This window comes from Notolepis coatsorum (assembly GCF_963971535.1).
Source record: "Notolepis coatsorum genome assembly, chromosome: 18".
Classification (NCBI taxonomy): Eukaryota; Metazoa; Chordata; class Actinopteri; order Aulopiformes; family Paralepididae; genus Notolepis; species Notolepis coatsorum.
The window spans coordinates 17,698,281-17,717,077 of NC_140182.1; the positions used below are offsets into that span (position 1 = coordinate 17,698,281).

The window sequence follows — 18,797 nt, forward strand, 5'->3', positions numbered from 1 at the left end:
GGGTGCACCAGATTTAGCTAGAAGCTATCATTTCCATCTATAGTCCTTAGGGATGGGTACCGAATTCGGTACTTTTGAGGTACCGAACCGAAACACGTCGGTACTACCGAGTATCGATTCAAGTGAGATACCGGGGGGGGGGGGGGGGGAATGTTTTACCTTTTTTTCTTTTCATGTCAACGTTCACACGCACAATATATGCTTACCTAGGATTTGACTTGATTCAACAACAAAGCAGTCGGAGCAATGGCAAGACGAAAAACGGTCGAAATAGTTATTTGAAGTTTTGAATATTTTTTTACGACTGAGGTAGGTAAATTACATTTTTTTAGACTAAAGTACCGAAAAAAGGTACCGTTGGGTACCGGTATCGATTCACAGGTACCGGTACCGTATCGGTTCAAATGTGAAATGTACCCATCCCTAATAGTCCTATGTACTGTAACGTTAGATAGCTATTCAAGTTTATTTAGTTTATAAAGGACAGTGTGTAATGACAATCGTTTGCATTAAACAAATGGATGGGTGCACCAGATTTAGCAAGAAGCTATCATTTCCATCTATAGTCCTATGTACTGTAAGTTCCAGGGGAGGAAACTAACTTTTTGGCTTACCAGCCAACTGGCGAGTATCTGATTTTTTTTACCAGCCAAACAGATTTTTTACCAGACAAAAAAAATCGCTAATTGTGATAATTACTTCTTTGTATGTCAAGCCGCATCAATGTTGTGTATGCATCTGGGTAGGCACACTGTGCCTTTAAGACAGTACGGTGGTCTTACGACAGTGCTGTGAAGTACCGTCAAGTGTTGTGGTAACGTCAGTTGGGTTGGTGTGCTGTTGTGCACAGTGCACTGGTTGAGCTAGCCCCTTTCGTGACTGCGATGTGCAAGCCAGGGGCTTTTGAGCATGAAATAAAATGTCTAACCTTACGTCGTAGTCCGGTGCTTTTTTGGAAACATTATAGTCATAACAGATACACCTAGCTGGCTGCTTTGAGCACACGGGGCTAACGTTAGCTAGCAAGCAGCAATAGCTAAAACGCTAACTAGAAGCTAACCACTGTATACAGTTCCAGTAGACTAACATTACACCTCTGTGATTTAAATGTGTCCTTAGTAACTTATACTCGAAGGTTGTACTAGGGTTGGATGCAGTTCCCCGTTGGTCAGTCTGTCTGTTTTCCATCTTCTGCTGTGTTTAACGTTATCTGTTTGCGAGTGCTCCTGATGGCTAGCCTAGTACCGCGGGACTTTTATTATTATATGTCCGCGGGTTGGCCAGTACTGCGCAAACGTTTATTAAACATTATATGTCTGCGGGTGGTCTTGTGCAGTGCTCTCGTGGCACTGTCAACTAAAGCGAACACTCAGAAGACGCGCACCGTTTGCCAGTGCAGTGATTGCAGAATGTTTAATTTTTTTGTATACTCGCCAGCAGGGGAGGAAACTAACTTTTTGGCTTACCAGCCAACTGGCGAGTATCTGATTTTTTTTACCAGCCAAACGTAAAAAATACCCGCATTTGGCGGGTAAAGTGGCCTAATTTCCTCCCCTGACTGTAACGTTAGCTATTTAATCACAATAGTGTCGCACGTGTTTTTGCGGGTCCAGTCCATGGAACGTTGACAGAATTTGCAAAACACCTTATCGCCGGAGGCATAAAAGTCAGTAGGATACTGCTCTGCTCTGAATTTAGGGCTTATTGCGGAATTTCTTAGCTTCTTGACGACGTTAACACCAAAGCAGCCAGACGGCAGACGCTTGGACACTGCCGTGTTGTGTGTAACACGCAGCGGTCCCCGGTCATCTTTGCTTTGCACCAAACGTTCCACCCAAAAACGGAATTTCAGTCCAGATTAGGCCAAATTCTGCAATATTCCACGTTTTGCAGTTGATTCCATTTTTATTAGTCAATTCCGCGATTCCGTCCTCGATTCCGTGAACACAGATTTCATATGGCTCTAAGGTCAGGGTATCTAAGGCTAAGGTCCGGATTCAATTTGATTTTGATTCAATATTGATGATATCGATTCAATTAACATTAACCTCGATGGCGCTGGTTTCAGGGGGGCAGCACCTGCCATTGGTGTCAAAAGATGTAATTTTTCCATAGTAGTTCAGCAGGAACCCGGCGTAACGCAAACTACAGGACAGGAAGCACGGTAGAAATTATGTGTAGTACCTCATTCAGCACAATGGTAGAGAATGGAGAACTTGAGCTTTCAAACCTTGAAAGATACATACGGTTTGGATAAACACGACTTCTTCAGATACCTACAACTACGCCAGTACTTTCTAAAAGAGGTAAAGGTGTCTGAGCCCAATACCCCAATAGACAGTGTTATTCAGATATTCATTCAGGCATACAGAGACAACATGAGTAAAACTGTGTCAAAATTATATAATAGCTTTGTTCAGGCCAGAACTGACTCCACAAGTTACATTAAGACAACTTGGGAAAAGGAATCAAACATTGAAATAACCGAAGACGAATGGGAGAACATGTGCAGAAAGAACTCAATGTAGCTCGACTAATTCAAAAACATGGAGAATTCTGCTGGAAAAACTTGACTAGATTCTTCATAACTCCCAAAATCAAATCCCGACAAGTAGGCATAGAGCAACCATGTTGGAGACAGTGCGGCCAGAGGGAGGCAAACCACTCTCATATCTTTTGGAATTGTCCAGGTATTCAACGTTATTGGCAAGATGTTCACTCCACCATGCAGGTTATATTGAATTTTAAGATACCGGAGACCTTCTCATATTTGTACCTGGGTAACTTACCTGAGGAATTGGTAGGAGGAGACAGATATTTGATGAAAATATTTTTAGCAGCAAGTAAGAAAGCGATCACGCGTCTCTGGTATCAACAAGAACCTCCAACAAAAGAAAAATGGTTGGCCATTATAGGCGAAATATACACAATGGAAAGACTTACTTTTATTCTCAGATTACAGGAAAAGAAAGGTTTGAAGTACTGGGAAAAGTGGGACTAGGCCTGCCGCGATAAGCAATAAATCGATTAATTGCCGCGATAATTAAAATGAATGCAATGATTTTGACGGGCGCGATTAATTGCTATTTGCGCGTTTGTTTTAATGAGGCGGACCCAGTGCCCCTTGTCAGTCACTGTCCGTGTTGGGAGGCGGGCCGCTGGCTTTACTACAGAGCACAGCACAGGAGCTCCGTGGGGCTAACGTTACCCCTCATTGTGTCTATTCTACTAGCATTAACGTTACTCATACAAACAGAGTAAACACAGTTTTCAATCAATCAATCAATAACAACATTAACGAGACCCTCGTTGTGTCTATTCTGCTAACGCTAACGTTACCTCTCATTGTGTCTATTCTACAAGCGTTAACGTTAGCTAGGCTGTCTATGCTAACGTTAACGTTAGGCTAACAAGCTGTAACGTTACCAGTCGCGTCTATTTGCTAACGTTAGCATTAGGTAATAACCGGTTTAAAATGGATGGTGATTACCTCACGTTGTGTCTATTCTACTAGCATTAACGTTACTCATACAAACAATCAATAGCGAGTTATATTGATCACGCTATGTACGATAGCCATGCTAAAACGCTAGCACAACATTAGCACCTAACCTAACAACAAGCCTTAACAAGTCAGCGATCTTTTTGCGAGACTAAACTCTCCGCTCGGTGGCAAATTGTGTTGATGTCGGTTTTGTTTAATCAATAAATGAGGCAGAATACACAGTGACTGTATCCTTTGTTTATTGCACTTGTGCCTGCTGCAAACATAATGATTATGAAATCCTAGAGACGCGTCTCTATTCTGACCAATCAGTGGTCTGCAGTGTTTCACGTGACTTTTCTGGTACCCAAAGTACCTGATAATCACAACAATACTTCCGGTCCGGTCGGTGGGCTTCAAAATAAAAGTCTAAAACACAGGAAAAGACGGAGCGGTGGGCTTCAAAATAAAAGTTTTGGGAAATAAATTTCGCAAAAAAAAATTCTCTAACCGGTCGCAATAATATCGCTTATCGCGATATTTTCGGGGGCAATTAATCGCCCAGCAAAATGTGTTATCGTGGCAGGCCTAAGTGGGACTTTTATATGTTAATGACGACAACCAGTGGATGATGTATAGTTGTAAAGAATATTCACCATACCTATAGGGAAAGTAAGAGAATTGAGAACTCAGCATGTGAAAAGTATATTTTTGTAAAGTGACACTAATAATGCAGCCCGGGATTGTGTTTTTGGTATGTCTTGTTGTTTGTGATTGTTTGCTTATTGTGAAAAACAATAAAAGGAAAATTATTAAAAAAAAAGAAAAGAAAGTGTGTAGTGATCATCACACATCCACTTAAAAAAGGTATCGATTTTGATGACATTTTGAAGATTAATTTTGGGATTATAAGAATCTAATAGATTAAAATGAAACTATTCTATATCGATCTCTTCTATATTTTCTCCCAGCCCTACAAACAACAGAGACCGAGGCTCAAACTTCTACACAGCTGCTCTCATCACAAACAAATTAATCTAATAAGAATATCAATCAGCTACTGAAACCAAACTCACTTTTTTTCTGATCAGGGTCAGGCTATTAATTAAACATGCTACTAATAATTTCATAGCTAATTAAAACACACAAACATAATGAAGTACTGAATTCAACAAGGTTACGACGGTCAATTCAAAATGAAGACACTGAACATTTCCAGGCTGCACCATCAACTATATAGAAAACACATCCTTCTCCCCAGTAACAGGCCGTCTTGGGTAACTCACGTTGTGGTACATGTGGCTGGGGTGGGGCAGCACCAGCCGGTGGACGGTCTGGTTGGTGGCGATGAGGATGACGACATTGTTGATAGTCTCCTGGATGCTCACGCCCCCGGGCAGCAGGGCGCAGTGGGTGAACTTGAGTCTGACAGAGTTGTTCAGCAGGTTGGTGTCCAGCGACTGCTCAACCAGCTGCACTGTGTCGCCGGATGTGGACCTGGACACAGCAGGGGGAGAGGTCAAGTAAGAACTGTGTCACACCATGTAACCGGACATAGACCTGGACACAGCAGGAGTCATTGAGAGGTCAAGTAAGAACTAGGGCTGACCTTGGATTTTTTTTTTTGGAATTCGAAGCCGAGATTCGATTTTAATTCGAAGCTTCGAGATTTAAAAAAATTTAAATTAAAAACGTTTTTTTTTTTTTAATGTTGTGGGACTTGTACAGCACTTTGTTCAACTTCGTCAGTGCTGTAAAGTTTAAACCTTTTTAAATCTTAGACAAACAAAACACTTTTTGCTTTCATGAAATATTGTAAGCCGTCATTTGAGGCTTTATAAAAGCAGCACAATGAACACAAATCTGTCAGTGCCGAGTCCGACCTCATCTTAAATAACAAACAGCATTGCTTGTTGTAGTTAACCCTTTAAACGCCAAGGATGCCGTAACACGTCATTCCCCGCCATGCTTAATCTGCCAATGATGCCGTAACACGTCATTGAGATCAATATTTCAAAAATCTGTGATGGCAATCATATTTCTCCCGCGGAGACTTGAGATCTACTGTTGATCCCCTCTCAACTCTCCAACGGTTCAAGAGCGCCATCTGGTGGCCGATCGGCGGATCGCCCAAACAGCAAACCGGAAACGGAAACTGGTGCTCATCCAAATTCGGTCCGACCACTCGCTATAGCTCCCGGGACTCGAGCTCGACACAATGGATAGCGATCAGTTACCAATAACTCGATAAACAACATGATTTGGACGTATATACTATTATACAACCTGGAGATGGATCGCATATTTCAACATCCCATAATAGCAATCTTTTTGCTCCACGCTCATCGCCCAACGGCCCGAGGAGACTGGGGTAAGTTTCAGCGTTTATTTTTACCGTGTTCGATACAAACTGATCTGATGATCATATCACCCACACTACATGAATCATCTAACGTTGGCCACGGAATTATAAACGACCCCCCCCACATCCGGTCAACATCAGATGATAAGTAGTAACTTCTAGAAGCACGTCCATTTGACATTTTTTATCTGGCGCCGATCGCTATCAAACTGTATTTGATCATCAATATAATGCATTTAGGGCTATAAATCACGTTCTGCAGAATGCTGCAGAAAACGATAAAAACATATTTATACTTTAGACCGTATTTTAGTATGAATATGTGAATGAAAAAGTAGAACGTTGCTACATCCTAAACGATAGATAATTGACGTTGAATGGGCCATAGTAATGTCAATTTAGCAATACAATTTAAAAAGTTATAGCCCTGCAAAGAAGGGGAACTTCTCCATAGACAAATAGAGCTGGCAGAGGATGGTATAAGGATGTACATAAGCGTGGCAGAGAAAGGGTTAACAAAGAGAGACAGAGTTGATTTTGCAAAAGAATTTAATAAATCAGAGGGGGGGAGCTTGTGGTGGTAATGTGAGCGGCTATAGACCACTGCACTTAAATATAAACATTAGCCTACGTGTAGACTCAATGAGGTAATTGTAGATGTCGCCATAAGACACATCTGGCCATTAAGTGGGATCATTTTTCCATTATCCTGTTCGGCTGAAAGGACACTGGCCACAGAAGCAGGCACAAGCTCCGCCCCTCTGATGGAACATTCTAACCCGGCTTTGCGCCGCGCGCCTTCAGAATCCGTTGGCAATCTGTGCATGGAGTAGGTGCTGAAAAAGGGACTTTAGCTCGGCCGATTTAGTTCTGATCGATTTGGAATTGGTTGCGCCATGTTCAGGAGACTCAGGCGCATAAAAGTCTATTCGATCATGTCTCTAGCACCCACACAGCCGTAGCTGCAACCACTTACCGTACTTTTCGGACTATAAGCCGCGGCTTTTTTCCCCATTTTTCGACCCTGCGGCTTATATAACGATGTGTGGACAAAACCCGAAAATCGAAATATTGCTTTTTTTACTGCATTGAAATGTTATTTATCTGTTCCCTTATTTACTTAATACAACTTGTAAATTAGTTAATTCTTGTTATTTGTCCGACAGTATTGTGTCCCAATGGGAGTCATTCTCTGTAGAGGTGGGAACTTAAAGCTCAATATAAGAACGGCCATGCACCACCACCCACAAAATCGAGAAAGAGCAATCAATCTGTCAATCCTTTCCGTGTCCGGGCCGCCTCTTCTTTAAAGGCAGCCCAAGAGTCCTTCCGCGTTTCTCTGATTGGCTGCGACGCCCCACGTGACAACGCCGCCGCGCGTCTGCCGCGGAGCTCTGCCGCGGCATTATGCAGCTGTAATCCCCCCTCTTTTAACATCGACGGTTAGCTCAACTCGCTCGCCGCCTTGCTGTGGAACCTGCAGTGCGTTGGCGACAAGTTCGAATCCCTTCAATTTATTTATTATATATTTTTTTTAACATGCATTCTTTCGCCGGTTAAGTTTAGGCATTGTTTCGGAGTTGGTTAAGGTTAGGGTTAAGTTTAGGCATTGTTTCGGAGTTGGTTAAGGTTAGGGTTAAGTTTAGGCATTGTTTCGGAGTTGGTTAAGGTTAGGGTTAAGTTTAGGCATTGTTTCGGAATTGGTTAAGGTTAGGGTTAAGTTTAGGCATTGTTTCGGAGTTGGTTACGGTTAGGGTTAAGTTTAGGCATTGTTTCGGAGTTGGTTAAGGTTAGAGTTTGTCGCAGAGCATGGCAATAGAATGCAGCCTATTTCCGCACTGCCGCTCTCTCACGCTGCCGCGGTCACATGGCCAATCAGAGAAACGCGGAAGCACTCTTGGGCCGCCTTTAATATAGACGCGTCCGGGCTGGGTGAGGTTTCCCGTGTTGAGTCAAATTAAGCCGCAGGCTCCACTCCTTACATATGGTAATTAAACATTAAAACACATGCTGCTTATAGTCCAGTGCGGCTTATATATGTACACATCATTCAATTTAGCTGCTGCGGCTTATAGTCAGGTGCGGATTATAGTGCGAAAAGTACGGTACATCAAGGCTCTCAGACTCATCCACATTCATTAATTTGCTCCCCCCGCAATCTCCTCCATGATTTCAGAATCCCGGAAGTGTTGCGGTGGTCTATGAAAGAAGAGAGTCAAGAGACCCAGGGCTTTCGAATTTCATAAAACTACACTTCCCAGCTCACACCAGCCCGTCAATCATCTGACTTTTTAAAACTTTATTTTCGGGATCATATCTCACAGGTCGAACAAACCTGAACGTTATTGCCATAAAATAGAACGTAGTTAGTTTCTTTTTTTTCGTATCCACTTTTTCTACTCTTTTTCTCCCATACCAAATTGGACCTCTCTCAAACCCTGCCCTCTTTTCTTGATCCTCCAATCACAACTGTCGCTTGCCTCGGACAAACAAAGCTTGTCTGAGGCAAGAGACCGTTGTGATTGGAGGATCAAGAAAAGAGGGCAGGGTTTGAGATAGGTCACTGTGCCAATTCTCCCCTCCCGTCTTGAACGTTGCTTGCATATGACCCCCACTGGCCGGTTGTAGGGAGGATAGAAGCCTTGCATCACGTGTCCCCTCCGATACACGAGGAGGCAGCCTGTCGCATCTTTTCACCTGCCAGCGTGGACTCTCATTGGCGAGGTGTAACGTGTGGGAGGCTCACACTACCCGCCATTTCCTTTCTCTGCTGTGCAGGCGTCCCCAACCGACCTGTAGGAGTCGCTGTCCACAACGTCCAGATTACCACCCATCGACTTCCCACCCGCTAACTCTGCCAATTGAGTTAGTATGACGGCTGGCCCAAGCCGGAGGCAACGTCGACAGCCGGAGTCGAACCCGGTGTCTCTTGCGTTGGTGACGAGCGCAATGTCCGCTGCACCACCCAGCCGCCATGAACGTAGTTAGTTTATTTACCTTTCTGTAAATGTCTAGAAAAAAAACACGTCTCAATCTGATGAAAAATGGCGGTGCTATTTACATTACAAAAAAGTAACTGTACTTACAGTAGATTTCATTCATGGACTTTGCTGCCCTGTTACGGGCGCCTGGTGGTACTAAATCCAGATTGAACTATTCTATTGGAAAGAGGAGATTTGGCCCGATCCATAGATGTGTGACTTGGCCATAATACGGTAATTTATAAGCCTGATATTCTATATTCATATTTAAAATAGCATGTGTCCGGATGGCAAAAATCAGTACTGCATCTACAAAAAAACCTGTAAATCATCTGCCCTTTATTCATTTGATTTGTTGTACACTTGATCTCAAGAAGGTGCAGAATGAGCTCAGTGGCAATTTTTCACGTCTGGTCAACGTCATGGTGTTATTCGCCGTCAAAGATGAAAAAATCAAATGTATATTCTCCTTTGGTTCATTACAATTTACTCACGCCTAGTAACAGACAATATTTCTGACACTGGGAATACATTCCCTGAGATCCATAGATGTCCCTAGATACCAAGAACATGCAAATGGACCTTGTAGACGTCGTGGAGCAATTTTCCATTTATTTGTATGTATTTTTAGGCAGATTTTCTGAAAATATGGCTAGGGCTTAAGAGGTTAACACACTCAGTGGCGCGCCTCTTTGACCAGATAACCCCTTCCGTGCCAGCGCTTTAGTCAATGGGAGGTTGAGATATTTGCGAACGCTTAAACTATATCTTAAATGATGGCTATGGGTCCAATGACTTGCTTGCAGTCAACATGTACGAAACGGATTGTTTTTTGGTACATTTCAGTTTTATACCGTTTTGAATATGAATATAGTTTGAGAGTTCTAGTAATTTCAGAGAAATTCCGCGATAATAGCCCTTTAGTGGAATACACAAAACACGTTGTCATTTTTCAGCTGATTTATGAATAGTTTTCAAATAAACGCTAGATTATAGATAGTATTGTATTTATGCACGCTAGAGAAGCGGGCTGAAAAATCGATTATCCATGCCGTGCTTAGCATTAACGTTACGCACGCAGTCACGCACACACGTTGTGATCGTGATCGCTGTGAAAAAACATCCGATTACCCCAAAACTGATAACAGAGAGTCCTTACCTCAGATCAGATGTTCTGCAAAAAGATTAATCCAATTCCTGATCGCCATTCCAAATATCGATCGCGTTTATTGATCCAACGTTATACTCCGAAACGGATAATCGACGCTTCTTCCAGTCCCCTCAGTCAATGCAATAGTATCCAGATGCATGCCCCAGAAGTAAAACGTGGACCGGAGTTATTTTTTCGATGCACTTTTTCAGCCAATCCAATCCAATGATGTGCAATACCATCCGGGAGACGATGCAAGGTGCCAACATGCTCATCGGGAGCATTTAGGGGTTGTCAAGTCAAGTGTCTTGCTCAAGGACACTTCGACACGCTGCCCAGGAGGAGCAGGGAACCTCCAGATTACCAGATGACTGCTCTACCTCCTGAGCCACTGTTGTTGCCCCCTTAAATTCTTCATCACAACTCACCAGTGTATGAACCTGTTGCTTGTGATGGACAGCAGCTTCCCACTCTCCCTGTAGTGGAAGCCTCCAGCACTGTCTGGAAACTTGACCCCACCAGGCAGAGCACTGAGGCCTAGAAGAGTTAAAGAGATGCATGCATATGTTATTATTATTATTTGCAGCTGATAACAGGGGCTGGACATTGTAAATGGAGTGGGTTGTTAAACATTCCCAATGTGTCGAAATTCCATATGTAGTCACGTCCTTGATTTTGTTTACTGAAACTGAAGATTTTTCTAGTCAGTGCTCAATGTAATGAAGACTAAAAAGTGTCCACACATGTGTGCAATTCCCAATACATAGCTGTATGTCATGTATGTCCCTATGCCATAAATGTCATGCATGTTTGTGTATGTCATAAATGTCACTATGAATTGAAAATGGGGGACCCTGATGTAAACAAGACAAACGTCTTTCTCTGGTCTGCATCCCCTTAACAATTGTGTGTATTGAGCCGTACTGTATTGTACCCATTCTGCAATCTGTTAAATAACAGATTCATTCATTCATTCAGTCCACACGTTAGAAGTGATCGATGTACATGATGCCTCTTTCAGACCTGCCTGGCTGGGAACCCTGGGAGTACTGGGAACAAACGTGTTCATGTCACGTTATACTGGCCTGGGTTAACGTTAGCTAAGCGTACGTGTGTGACTTTAGAAAGACAACAACGCCACTGGTCAGTTAAAGCAATCAGTCTTAAGATTTGACAGGAAACGTTCATTTAATAATTCATTGACCAGCACCAGGCGCCGCTAGCTAGCTGGACTGGACCAGGAAAAACAAGCCCAAGGGGGGGCAGTTTACTAGTAGCAACCCACCAGCTGCTAACACTAACCAGTTCATTTTTAATTCAACAGAATAAAACTGACGGGCTAAACAGAACTTCGTACTGACTTAACGTCACAAATGGAACAGTCAGGCCCCCTTATTACAAATGCTATAAGCTAGGTAGCATGTTAGCTGCGCTGCTAGCATGTGTCACGGCGTCATTTGCTTGCCCCCGTTTATGACAAGACCCAGCATATCCGCGCATACATAGGCAATAATGTTAGATGTTTTTTGTCGTATTCACAAAGCATTACCTAGATTAACTGTTATCTCACGGAACCTGTGAAGAGTTTCCCTCTCAAATCCACATATTTCTATGAAACTCCGCTCCAACACCGCCGCCATCTTCGCCGCATTGAGTTGTGGGATTGATGACATTGAAGAGAGTGGCCGCGTTCAGGCCTTTCAAACATTTAAAGAGGCAGGACCCTTTTTTTTCAAGCGCGTTTGATTGATTGAAAATGTTATTAACAGATTGCAGAATGGGTACAAATTAATACAGTATACGGCTCAATACACACAATTGTTAAGGGGATGCAGACCAGAGAAAGACGTTTGTCTTGTTTACACCAGGGTCCCCCATTTTCAATTCATCATATTCATAACATGAATTAATGAAAACTTTATTTAACAGATTGCAGAATCGGTACAATACAGTATGGCTCAATACACACAATTGTTAAGGGGATGCAGACCAGAGAAAGACGTTTGTCTTGTTTACATCAGGGTCCCCCATTTTCAATTCATAGTGACATTTATGACATACACAACATACATGACATTTATGGCATAGGGACATACCAGTGGCGGCCGCCACTGTGGGGCGCTTGGGCGCCGCCCCCCCTCAGGCCCCTGGTTATATGAGAGAAGAACAAGAAACATTATTTTTTAGTTTTTTGTTTTATAGCCCTATAAATAATATAAACATGTTTAAAATGAATAATATTTACTCATTTTAAGTATGTTTGTGTTTCCAATGCACAATATAACGTTAATATATAAAATAAAAAATACTCGTTTTCCTGAACAGGAAGTGACTCACTTTTTTTTTATTTTTTTATTTTTTTGTATTTCTCGGCCCGGGCTAGACGCAATAGCGCTCTGAGTGCGCGTCACTGTTCGATCGCTGTATCCGTCACAGCCAATCAGTGCGTAACGCGCTGTGCGTTGAAATATGACTATTATGTTGGAATCCGGGCGCGATTTGAAGCGGTCTAGGCAGCAGCGTCAAGAATTTCTGTAGCCGCATTTCGCGGAGACGCTCTCTGATTGGCCGACGTCAGTTTTTTTTCCGTAGCAGCATTTCGCGGAGACGATCTCTGATTGGCCGAATCCACTTTCTATGTTCCAATTCTAGCTTATTCGGGAGAGAGTTGTGTTGTTGTGACTGAGATGCAGCTATTTAGAGCGTGACTGCAAGTTCTTTCGACGGTTAAGCTTAGGCACTCTTTCAAAGTTGGTTAAGGTTAGAGTTTGTCTTAGAGCATGGCGATAGAACGCCAGGTAGTTTGCAGTCTGTTCGACGCGGAAATGGACAAAGAAGAAGTACTGTCTTGTTGTGGTGCTAACAGCTAACAAGCTATATGGCGGATGCAGACTGGTGGACAGTGGACAGTGTTCTGGATATACATCATCAACAGCGGATTATACACTTTATCAAGCCCACCACGTTTCAATTAAACAAAGTGAGTTGGAGGGACATGCACAATGGACAATGCCATGGAGTGGATATACTTTATCAAGCCCTGCTGCCTGCTCTGCTGTCAATTTAACAACAACAACAAGGTAGATTTGCAATACTCTGTCTTAGCTGGTGAGTCGCGATCTCTCTCTCTCTCTCTCTCTCTCTCTCTCTCTCTCTCTCTCTCTCTCTCTCTCTCTCTCTCTCTCTCTCTCTCTCTCTCTCTCTCTCTCTCTCTCTCTCTCTCTCCCTCTCTCTCTCTCCAGACCCTGGTGAAGTGCATCACCCTCCGGCGCACCAAGAGCAGCGAGGTGAACGAGCTGCGGGGGCGTCTGGTGGAGCGCCTGGGGCGGGGCCTGTTCAGCGGTTCAGACGAGGAGTGTTCTGTCTGCCTGGAGTCGGTCCGCCTGCTTGTCATCACACACTGTGCTCATGTCTACTGCCGCTCTTGCATCACTCTGGTCGTCAGCACGGAGCAGGAACATGCGCGCTGTCCTCGCTGTCGAGGTGAGATCAGGGCCAGTCGGCTGGTGGAGTTCCCACAGGAGATGGAAGAGGAGGAGGTTAAAGCTCTGATGGACAACCTGCTCAGGGTGCGCGATGAGGACGGCAGCATCAAGAGTCTGGTGGTCTCTCAGTTCACACGTTTCCTCACCATACTAGAGACCCCATTCAGGGACCATGGTTTCAGTTTTGTGCGTCTGGACGGCAGATTGACTCAGAAGAGGCGGGCCCAGGTCATCAGGGAGTTCCAGAGCCCCGGCCGCGGCCTCGTCATCTTGCTCCTGTCACTCAAGGCTGGAGGGGTTGGGTTTAACCTGACCGCTCGCCTGCCTCCCACGTCTACCTCATGGACCCGGCGTGGACCCTGCATCGGAGCTGCAGGGTGTGGACCGCTGCCACCGTTTTGGGTAGACCAGGAACGTGGTCGTCACCAAGTTCATCGTGAGGGACTCTGTGGAGGAGAGCATGGTGGAGATCCAGAGGGAGAGGCAGGACCGGGTGGAGAGTGCTTGGGGACTGGGGAATGCAATGGGTACTGTGGGGGGGGGAGGGGCTGAACATATGCATTTGAATGTCAAGTGGTTTTTATGTGCTGGAGGAGGTTTTTGGAGTGTGTAGGGGTGGTTGTGGGTGTGTGTGTGTGTGTGTGTGTGTGTGTGGGTGTGTGCGTGCGAGTGTGTGTGTGAGTGTGTGTGCGGGTGAGTGTGTGGGTGTGTGTGTTGTTTTTATGAAGATGCCGTGAGATTTTTGTGTCTCTATTGACTGTTTTTAGTTGACATGTTTTAATAAAAGAACATCAAAAGTCAAAAGTCTCTCTCTCTCGCTCTCTCTCCCTCTCTCTTTCTCTCTCTGCCTATGCGTGTGTTTGGAGACGGAGCGAGTTTGTTTCTAACGTTTCTATTTATATATTGTTTCAAGTTGAATTAGACTGTACTTTATTTGGCCAATGCGTGGTACATGTTTGGTATAGCGCCCCCTAGCGCCCCATCTGGAGAATAACCCAGGAGCCGCCACTGGGACATACATGACATACAGGTATTTAATACTGTTACATTTGTGACATATACGATATGCAAATATACAGTACTGTTACCCATAGATCCTGACAGAGTATATACATATGATGGGGAGGGGACTGTACATTAGGAGGGGGTGGGTGGGTGGGAGAGAAATATACATACGGTGGGGAGGAGACTGTACATTTGGAGGGGGTGGGTTAGGTGGGAGAGAAATATACATACGGCGGGGAGAGAATATACATGCGGTGGGGAGGAGACTGTACATTTGGAGGGGGTGGGTGAGTGGGAGAGAAATATACATATGGCGGGGAGAGAATATATATACATGCGGTGGGGAGGGGACTGTCTATTAGGAGGGGGTGGGGGGTTTGGACATTTACGGTGGCCAGTTTTGAATTGCAGCCTCCCGTAGGTGCTCTTTAAGAGCGGTTTTGAATGTGGGTAGGGATTCACATTCCTTTACAGCTTTGGGTAGGGCGTTCCACATTGATGTGGCATAATTGCGAAACGTGTTTAGTCCCTTGTTTGAGCCGAATCTGAGTTTAACATGATTTGTTGAGCTTCCTTGTTGTGGTCGTGGTATTCACTGAGCTTTGGGAAGTATTTTGACATGTACATGGGTACCTTAGTCGTATAGTGTATCTTGTAGACCAGGCCCATTGCAAGTTGCTGTACTCTGTCGTCTACTCTAAGCCATCCTAGGTTGTCAAAGTGTGCAGGGGTGAGGTGGGTTCTAGGGGTAAGGTCAAGTAGTAGTCTGACCAGTTTGTTTTGTGATGTTTGTAATCTTGTTTTTAGCGCCTTTGAGGTGCTTTGGTGGTACCATGAGGTGCACGCATAGTCGTAGTACCCTTGAATGAGTGCTCCTGCTAGAGTCTTCAGGGTATTCTTGTTTACCAGAGAGGAGATCCGGTACAAGAATCGAGTTCGTTGGTTGACTTTTTCAACCTGTAACTTGTTCTTGTCAGAGACCAGCAGGGCTGAGTTGTCCGCAAACACGAACAAGTTGCAGTCACAAGCTGACGACATGTCATTTGCATAAATTAGGAACAGTAGCGGTCCTAGTATGCTTCAGTTTTTTGAGTACCTCATCTGTAGTTACCATTTCCAGTTTGAAGTCGTCTTTGTGGACGCCTAGGTTCTTGTAGTATGCTACTATGTGTTCTACCCCATAATGCCCTGAGTGGGAGGGTAGTTTGCAGTGTCGTGGCTATGTTTGTGAAGAAAGTGTTTAAGTAATTGGCTACATCCAGCTTGTCTGTGATGAGCGTGTTGTCCGTCTTTATGTTTATGTTTGAGAACCTGGTTTTAAGTTTTTTACTGCAGCCTAGTTGATTATTGAGTAATTTCCAAATTTCATGTGGTTTATTTTTGTTTTCCTCAGTTTTGTCATTGATGAATTCTTTTTAGCAGTTTTGATCATGGAGTTTATGTCATTTCTGTTGAATCTAGAGGGTGTATGTATGGTTGTAACTAACTGTAACTGCCCTCTACTACTCCCATGACTGCATATATATCTGTGTCCACTGGAGGGCGCTATAGGCGGAGCTTCTACTGTCTACGCCAGGTTGGGAGTATATAAGTCTTGGTTCCCTCCTACTTTTTCTTCTTCCCACACATGCCTCTCCCGGAGAGGAGAACACATGAGCTGTTGTGGTATGAGTCAATGTGAATGAATAAAACGCTGCCAGCAGAGCAAGGCCAAAGATGGAAACCATGCCTCTTGTACATATTATTGTCGCCCCATAGCCATTTCTGTTAACAATTTCTTAGTCTGTTTCTTTCTAGTTTGAGTTCAATCACGTGGGCTTGGAGTTCACTGCTCGTGCTTTTGGTAAGCTTTGACTGACTTTTACGAAACTCAAAGCATTTCTTGTCTCTGGCTTTCATAGCGGTCAGTATTTCAGTGTGCATCCACGGCTCACCGCGATTTTTTACCCTGGTGGTTCTTAGGGGGGCCATGTTGTTTAGTATTGTTGAAAATTTGGTTTTGAAGCCAAGCCAGGTTTCTTCAACCAGTGTACCATTGAGCTCATCTGACCAGTCCAGGCTCTCCAGTTCAAGGGTAAAGGCCTGGCTAGAGTAGGTTTTGAGGTCTCTAGATGTGACTGTTTTGTGACAGCCAGCCTTTTGCTTTAGCTTTTTGTGGGTACAGAATATCATATAATGATCACTTAACCCGCATGCTATAACCCCTTTATAACCCCTTACTTGTCAGAGGTCAGGATGAGGTCAATGGTAGTCTGAGTTGATTCACATACCCTTGTGGGTTGGGTGATTAGCTGGCTGAGGCCGTGCAGATCACAAAACCTACTGAAGGCCTTGAAGACAGGTGCTGCTTTACGTAGCATGTCCGTGTTCCAGTCCCCAATAAGGATTTTTTCTACGCCCTCCACCCCAGCTAAACACCCATCAAGTGTGTCATAGAAGCCACTGTGTTCTGGCGGTCTATAGATTGTGCCTACTAGTACTGATTTCGCCCTTTCAAATAAGATTTCAATCCATACAGTTTCAATCTCGTCATGGTTAAGGTCAGTACGGTTGATGAATTTGGTATCTTTGTGAATATACACACAGACGCCACCTCCATATTGGTTTCTATCCCTCCTGACTATTGAATAGTTCTCGATTTCAATCTCTGGATCCTGTACAGATGAGTCTAGTTTTGTTTCTGTGAAACACAATATGTTAGCCTTACTGTTTAAAAACAAATGTCTGATTTCAGCCAGTTTGGGTCTCAGGCTGTTTGTGTTTAGGTGAAATATGTGAAGTCCATTTGTGTTCGTTATTTGGTTTATGTCGTCGAGTTCAAAGTGTTGATTGTCTGTGGTGTCTGGTCGTCCGGGTGGCGGTAGGTGGGGAGGGGGGGATGGGGTCCTGTGTCCATTGTTGTTAGCCCCGTTAGCTCCGTCAGCTTCCTGGGTCCTTTGTCCCTTGATGTTAGCCTGGTTAGCTCGCCAGCTAGCTTGCCGGCCATCGGGCGCTGCCTCGCTGTTTTGGTCCCGTGACGTGATGGGCGCCTCGATTGTGAACCCGGTTCATTCCTTCTCGCTGTGGCCTGTACACTGTACACTGTACATTCGAATACTGACAAAGCCATACTTGGTCATTTACTGTACAACTGGGTTAGGACATTTGTAGGGGCCAGTTTCTAATTGCAGTCTCCCGTAGGTGTTCTTTGAGAGTGCTTTTGAAAGTGGGTAGTGATTCACATTCCTTTACAGCTTTGGGTAGGGCGTTCCACATTGATGTGGCATAATTGCTAAACGTGTTTAGTCCCTTGTTTGAGCCGAATCTGGGTTTAACATGATTTGTGGAGCTCCCTCTGGTGTTGTGATCGTGGTATTCACTGACCTTTGGGAAGTATTTTGACATGTACATGGGTACCTTGGTCGCGTAGTGTATCTTGTAGACCAGGCCCATTGCAAGTTGCTGTACTCTGTCGTCTACTCGAAGCCATCCTAGGTTGTCAAAGTGGGCAGGGGTGAGGTGGGTTCTAGGAGTCAGGTCAAGCAGTAGTCTGACAAGCTTGTTTTGAGATGTTTGTAATTTGTTTTTTAGTGCCTTTGAGGTGCTTTGGTACCATGAGGTGCAAGCATAGTCGTAGTACCCTTGAATGAGTGCTCCTGCCAGAGTCTTCAGGGTATTCTTGTTTACCAGAGAGGAGATCCGGTACAAGAATCGAGTTCGTTGGTTGACTTTTTTTATTACATTGGATGCCATTTTGTCACAGGAAAGATTAGCCTCTAGGATGGAACCCAGGTAGGTAATTTCATCTTTCCTTGTGACAATATTGTCACCCACTGTAACCGGAGGTGGGTCTCATCTCCAGGGGGGACGAGTCGGCCTATAGGAGGGAGATCGAGAGGCTGCAGAGCTGGTGCAGCTGCAACAACCTGGAGCTAGGTTAGCTTGCTATGTTAGCCGCGAGGACGACAAGCATTAACTATGGACGCTGCGTTGCGATATCGAGTGAATTGAGTGAATGGCGAGAGTGATAGAACCAAAATGATGTGTGAGATTCGTTGAATTTTTTTTAAATCTGTGGTATTAAGGTCTTAATTTAATGTAGTAGGGATCAAAAGAAGCGATTTTTTTGGGAACTGATGACGTCACTAGAAACGTCTGAGCGGAGGGGGCTTTGGGAGTGTTGGATTAAAAATACGGTGTATTTCGGCCAGGCGGGGCCAAACGGGCGAGCAAACTAAAATAAAGATGATAATATATGATCTGTAAACTAGCGCTTAATAGGATTAAAGTTATGTTGCGGAGTATAACTGTGTTGCGTAAACGTCGCGATGTGTTGTGCCGCTCGAATCAA

General features: G+C 44.3%; 1 protein-coding gene across 1 annotated transcript in view; it reads right to left on the reverse strand.

Moving 5' to 3' along the window:
- nup160 (nucleoporin 160) overlaps positions 1-11,631 on the reverse strand; it is a 63,635-nt gene extending 52,004 nt beyond the window's left edge. The window contains exons 1-3 of the mRNA XM_084334932.1: positions 11,527-11,631; positions 10,406-10,514; positions 4,771-4,981 (exon numbers count right to left, since the gene is read on the reverse strand). Of these exons, the coding sequence (XP_084191058.1) occupies positions 4,771-4,981; positions 10,406-10,514; positions 11,527-11,617 (411 nt within the window). The 5' untranslated portion in view covers positions 11,618-11,631. The remainder of the gene's footprint in view (positions 1-4,770; positions 4,982-10,405; positions 10,515-11,526) is intronic.
- Positions 11,632-18,797: the final 7,166 nt, after the last annotated feature.